This window comes from Zea mays, chromosome 4, assembly GCF_902167145.1.
Source record: "Zea mays cultivar B73 chromosome 4, Zm-B73-REFERENCE-NAM-5.0, whole genome shotgun sequence".
NCBI classification, from domain to species: Eukaryota; Viridiplantae; Streptophyta; class Magnoliopsida; order Poales; family Poaceae; genus Zea; species Zea mays.
Window position 1 is genome coordinate 36787415 of NC_050099.1, and position 5114 is coordinate 36792528.

At 57.6% G+C, this 5114-nt stretch overlaps 1 protein-coding gene across 1 annotated transcript; it reads right to left on the reverse strand.

Annotated features, from left to right (window-relative positions):
• Nucleotides 1-1377: 1377 nt before the first annotated feature.
• Nucleotides 1378-4786, reverse strand: LOC100383417 (putative leucine-rich repeat receptor-like protein kinase family protein). Its single transcript, NM_001176070.2, has 2 exons — nt 2061-4786; nt 1378-1959 (listed from the first exon to the last, which is right to left on the reverse strand). The coding sequence occupies exons 1-2, from the start codon at nt 4756-4758 to the stop codon at nt 1589-1591; spliced, it is 3069 nt and encodes a 1022-aa protein (NP_001169541.2). The 5' UTR covers nt 4759-4786; the 3' UTR covers nt 1378-1588.
• Between the last annotated feature and the right edge of the window lie 328 nt (nt 4787-5114).

Here is a 5114-nt window from a genome sequence, read left to right on the forward strand (position 1 = left end):
ATTAGCAATTGATATATTCGGCGTCAACACAAGATGGATGAGGGAGGGGAAAGGCTTGGACTTTATAGCCATGAGGAGATAAGATCGGCCACGAACGGTAGGTGGATTTTGGTTGAATAAATCGGAGATCACGGAGATGCAGAGGAGTTCATTGAGGAAGACGACTGCGGTTGGGGGCCCACACGTCATACGCAGTATGCTCCCGTGGCGCAAGCGGCGACATAGAGACTGCACGTGGGGCCCACACGACAGCGTATGTGTTTACAAGAGGAGCTCGGTGGGCTGGACACTGGCCAGTGGGGCCCAGATGTCGGCGCCGAGGTGCTGCAGACTGGCGCAGTGCGCGTGTAGGTTGGGCCGCGGGAAAATTTGGGCCCAAGCAGAGGTATGACCTTTTTCTATTTCTTTTTTTCAGTTTTGTTTCCTATCCAATTCAAATCTGTGTTCAAATTTCAAATCAAAATTAAGTGTACAATCAAAATAAAATTCCAGCATGAAAATACAAAAGTATATATTTGATTATTATTACATTCATTTAAGTAAATGTTCCAAAACGTATAATAAAGAATACTTCTCATATTATTCATTTTAGGAAATTATTATTTTTGAATGTGTGATCAAATTAAATGTTTATTCAAGAATGAATATTTGTTGCTTGTTTGTTTTGAGGGAAAGCAATATATAATTTCTATTAATAGTTTCTTGGATATTTTGAAAAGTATTCCCAATTAAAGCATAACCTAATATCTATCACTTTTTAATTTCTTACAGATAATTTCTAGTGCCTAACCTGTTATTAAGAGATGCAACTAAAAAGGTAAGAAAAATATGATTAAAAGGTATTCCAATTCAAGACATGTAGAGAGTTTTACTAGATTCTCAAAACAGGATTTTGGGGTGTTACATATATTATAATTAAGCTTTAAGTAGCAAAGGCCTTGTCCTGCATAATGTAAATACTTTTTTGTGTGAAAATCTTTATGTTTTGGTGGTATTGAAACTGTGCCGGACGCGTCCACACGGTAGGCAACGATGGACATGACGCACACAGGGACTCGTGCATTAGTATCATTAGATAGATATTTGAATCTATTTTTGTCATAAAATTATTTGGAGATACAAATGTTGCAAATATTTTGTATAAATCTAGTCAAACTTGAGAATTTTTGGTTAGTTATACACATCCTGAATTTATTCAAAAAATGTAATAATTATGGTAACAATAAGACTTGTTCTAAAATTATAGAGTTAATTATTAGTCAGCTAATAAATTGTTAGTTAGTTTTAGCTACATTAGAGCAACTAACAACTATTAGAGGTTTAAAACAGGGCCTAAAACCCTACACCATTTTAATGCGTCGACTGACGAGCTTGTTTAAGAAAACTGGAATATATATTTCAACTCGGTCTGCCTACCATTGAAATATGACCTCTGAAAGTCTTGAAACTTTAATGTACTCATACAGTGATGAGTGATCTAGTAAGACATTATACATGACATGACTACACGACAAAGTAAGTACGATTTCATAGTGAGTAGTAGTACAATAATACACCTACACGCAAGTCGTAACACACGTGGTGGTTGTTAATTAATCTTTGGCTGCTTCTTGGCCATCCCAGGAGCTAGTATCTTCCGGCCGCGCCTGACCTCCTGCAGCATGGACACGACGTCCCTCATCGACGGCCGCTCCTGCGGGCACCGGCTGGTGCAGAGCAGAGCCACCCGCAGCGCCAGCGCCATCTCGTCCCGCACCGCCTCGCGGGTCTGCTGGTCCGCCCACTCCGCCGCGTCCATCACGTTGCCGGCGGCGACCTTACGCCTCGTCCAGTCCACGATGTTGCTTCCCTCGCCGTACTCCGCCTCCACGGACCTCCGGCCGATCAGGATCTCCAGCAGCACCACGCCGAAGCTGTACACGTCGCTTTTCTCGTCTACTTGGAGAGTGTACGTGTACTCTGCGCGTTGATTACGTATGATTCACGGACCATCAGTATAGTCAATCGTCGTCGTGCGTGACAAATGTCGTCCATGTCGCGACGAACGTATACGTACGTACCTGGTGCGATGTAGCCGTAGGAGCCGGCGACGACGGACATGGGCGCGGCGCCCTGGAGCGCCTTGGCGACGCCGAAGTCCGCCACGCGCGCCTCCATGTCTGCGTCGAGCAGGATGTTGCTAGGCTTGAGGTCGCGGTGCGCCACGGCCGGCACGCAGTCGTGGTGAAGGTAGCTCATGCCCTGCGCGACGCCCACGGCGATCCGGTGGCGCGCGTCCCAGTCCAGCCCCGCCTGCTTGCCCCTGCACACGGCGCCGTGCAGGAGCTCGTCCAGGCTGCCGTTCGGCATGTACTCGTAGAGCAGCAGCGTCGCCTCGCCGTCGGTGCACCACCCCAGCAGCCGGACGATGTTGCGGTGCCGGAGGTGACCCAGCACCTCCACCTCGGCGAGCATGCTCCTGTTGCCGTCGTCCGCGTCTGCCTCGTCCTTCCGCTTTGGTGGCTCCTCCGGCGCCTGAGCTCCTCCCTCCTTCTGCGCCGACGGTTGCCACAGCTTCTTCACCGCGATGACCTCCCCGTTCGGCATCTTCGCGCGGTACACCGTCCCCGATGACCCGGCGCCAATGATGCCGTCGCTCCCCTCAACGCACCGCGCCACGTCGTCGGCGGTGAAGTCGAGCCTCTGGAACGCGGTCATCCGCCACGGTCCGACGACCACGTTGGGGCGTGCACCTGCGCCGCCCCTGCTACCAACCCCCCGCGCGCCAGTGCCGTCCTCGCGCCACTGCAGCCAGCGAGCGGTGACGACGAGCGCCACCATCCCCGCCAAGGACACTGCCACGGCAGAAACCCACATTGCCGCGGTGCGCCGAACGGTCCCCTCACGGGCGCCTGGTGACGACGCTGACGGCGAGCCAGCGGTCACCAAATGGTTGAAGGACACGTCGAAGGTCTCCAACGTGGTGCAGTTAGCGAAGCCCGGCGGGACGACGCCGCTGAGCTCGTTCCAGGACAGGTCGATCTCAGTGATCGACGGCAAGGCGGCGAGCTCTGCTGGGATCTCGCCGCTGAGCTGATTGTGCTGCAGCCTCAAGCTCACCAGCCGCTTGCAGGTGCTGATGTCACTAGGGATGGCACCAGTGAGATGGTTCCCTGCCAGCTCCAGCCGGTACAGGTTCGAACACCCCGCGGCGCGGAACGCCGGGACCTCGCCGCCCAGGGCGCACTTGCTCGCTGCGAACACTTGCAGGTTCGGCGCCTGCCACGACACGTTCGGGAGCGCGCCGCCGACGGGGTTGCCGGAGATGTTGATGTACTCGAGGCTCGGAGAAGCCACGAGATCAGCAGGAATGCCGCCGGTGAGTGAGTTGGAGCTCAGGTCCAGGTATGTCAGATTACGGATCGCGCCGAACCCGACCGGGATCTCGCCAGACAGGCGGTTAGATTCCAGCCGGACTCGGCAGAGCGACGAGCAGTTGGCCAGGCTCGCTGGGATGGTCCAGTCGAACTGGTTGTCGAAGAGGATGAGGCGGGCGAGACGGTTGCCGATGCACATCCCGGAAGGAATCGGGCCGGACAGGGAGTTGGTCGACACGTCCACCCGGACGAGCCGCCCGCTCGCGCCGAGCGACTCCGGCAGCCGTCCGGTGAGCGAGTTGTTCCAGAGCTGCAGCACCTCGAGGCTCGGCAGCGCGCCGATCGCCTTCGGGATTGTACCGGAAAGGAAGTTGCTCATGAGGTTCAGCATTGTGAGATTGCCAAGATCCCCGAGTCCTGCCGGGATGGTGCCGGCGAGCAGGTTGTCAGACAGGTCGAGGGCCTGCAGCGCGCGGAGGCGGGACCACTGCGGCGGTATGGCACCGGCGAGCCGGTTCTTGAACAGGAAGAGCTTCTCGAGCCGCGCGAGCTTGCCGAGCTCCGGTGGCAGCGGGCCGGACATGTTGGCGACCGCGATGTCGAGGTACTGGAGCTGCGTCAGGTTGCCGAGCTCCGTGGGAATGCGGCCGTCGTATGCATTGTATCCGATCTCGAGCTGCTCGAGCGACGCGAGGCCGCCGAGCTCCGAAGGGAGCCGACCGGTTAACGCGTTCCCGGCGAGGTGCAGGAACCGCAGCGAACGGAGCTGGCCGATCTCGGCTGGGATGGTCCCGTTGAAGAAGCTGCCGCCGAGGTTGAGACTCTGCAGCCGGCGGAGCTCGCCGAGGCCGCGCGGCAGTGAGCCGACGAAGCAGTTGCTGTAGGCGTCGAGCGCGGCGAGCGAGCCGCCGAGCCCGGCGACGCCGTCGGGGAACGTGCCGTTGAAGAAGTTGTGGCTGACGTCGAGCGACTGGAGCCGCCGGAGCAGGAACACCGACGGCGGGAACTCCCCCGCGAACGCGTTCGCGCTGAGGTTGAGCGACGTCAGCGTGCGGGCCAGCAGCCTGGCCGCGGTGGCGGAGACGGTGCCGGAGAGGTTGCGGCGGGAGAGGTCGAGCCCGGCGACGTCCCCCGTGGCCGGGTCGCAGGACACGCCCGGCCACGCGCACCACGGCGGCGCCAGCGACCGCGTGGCGCCCGCGGACGCCGCAGCGGCGTACGTCCAAGCGCGCAGTGCGCCGGCCGGGTCGTGCAGGGACGACTTCAGGGAGAGCAGCGCGAGGAGGGGCAGCGGCGCCGACGACGCGGCGGAGGTAATGGTCAGGAGAGGGAGCAGGAGCAGGAGGCCGCCGTGGACCGGGAGCTGCGGCGGCGAGGACGAGGTGCCCGTGGTGGCGGCCATGCTGGCGGTGGTGGTGGCATGAAGGGAGGAGGGAGGGCGAGGGGGTGGTAAAATGGAGAGGAGAAAGGTGGTGGCGCACTGCCGAAGGTCATGATGGAGGAGGAGGTGGTGGTGGTGGTGGACGACATGAGGAGTGAACTGTGGAGTGGAGAGAGCGCGCGCAAGGGCAGGGCCAGGGGAGGGAGGGAGGGATGGTGGTGCGGTGGAGGAGGATGTGATGATGGTGGTGGTGGTCTGGTCGGGCCGGGCACTGCAAGAGTGGGCGAGTGGCGAGGCTTTGCGGGAGTGGATGGTTTCATTCAAAAGCTTTTCGCAGTTTCTCACCATTGCAGGCGGGCGGCAATGGCGGCTAGGCT